General features: G+C 73.9%; 1 protein-coding gene across 1 annotated transcript in view; it reads right to left on the bottom strand.

Moving 5' to 3' along the window:
• LOC104522749 (proenkephalin-B-like) overlaps positions 1–199 on the bottom strand; it is a gene marked incomplete at its 3' end in the record, with an annotated part of 497 nt that extends 298 nt beyond the window's left edge. Inside the window, 1 exon segment of the mRNA XM_029084300.1 lies at positions 1–199. This exon segment is cut by the window's left edge and continues 84 nt beyond it. Coding sequence (XP_028940133.1) covers positions 1–199 — 199 coding nt within the window.
• Positions 200–211: the final 12 nt, after the last annotated feature.

Raw genomic sequence — 211 nt, 5'->3', positions numbered from 1 at the left:
GGCCCTTGCCCGGCGCCGGCGGCAGCTCCCCGGGACCCAGCTCCTGCTCCGGCTCTGCCTCGTCCTCCTCTGCCTCCCGCGGGGACGGGTCTGTCCCTTCGGCCAGGGCCACCAGTGGGGCCAGGAGCGCCAGCGCCTTCCTGCACATCTCCCACTCGGGGCCGGGCGGTGAGGAGCCCTGGCATTCCCGCAGGCACATCTGCAAGACAGC

This window comes from Antrostomus carolinensis, unplaced genomic scaffold (genome assembly GCF_000700745.2).
Source record: "Antrostomus carolinensis isolate BGI_N321 unplaced genomic scaffold, ASM70074v2 scaffold32153, whole genome shotgun sequence".
NCBI lineage: Eukaryota > Metazoa > Chordata > Aves > Caprimulgiformes > Caprimulgidae > Antrostomus > Antrostomus carolinensis.
This window is presented reverse-complemented; position numbering and strand designations above follow the sequence as displayed.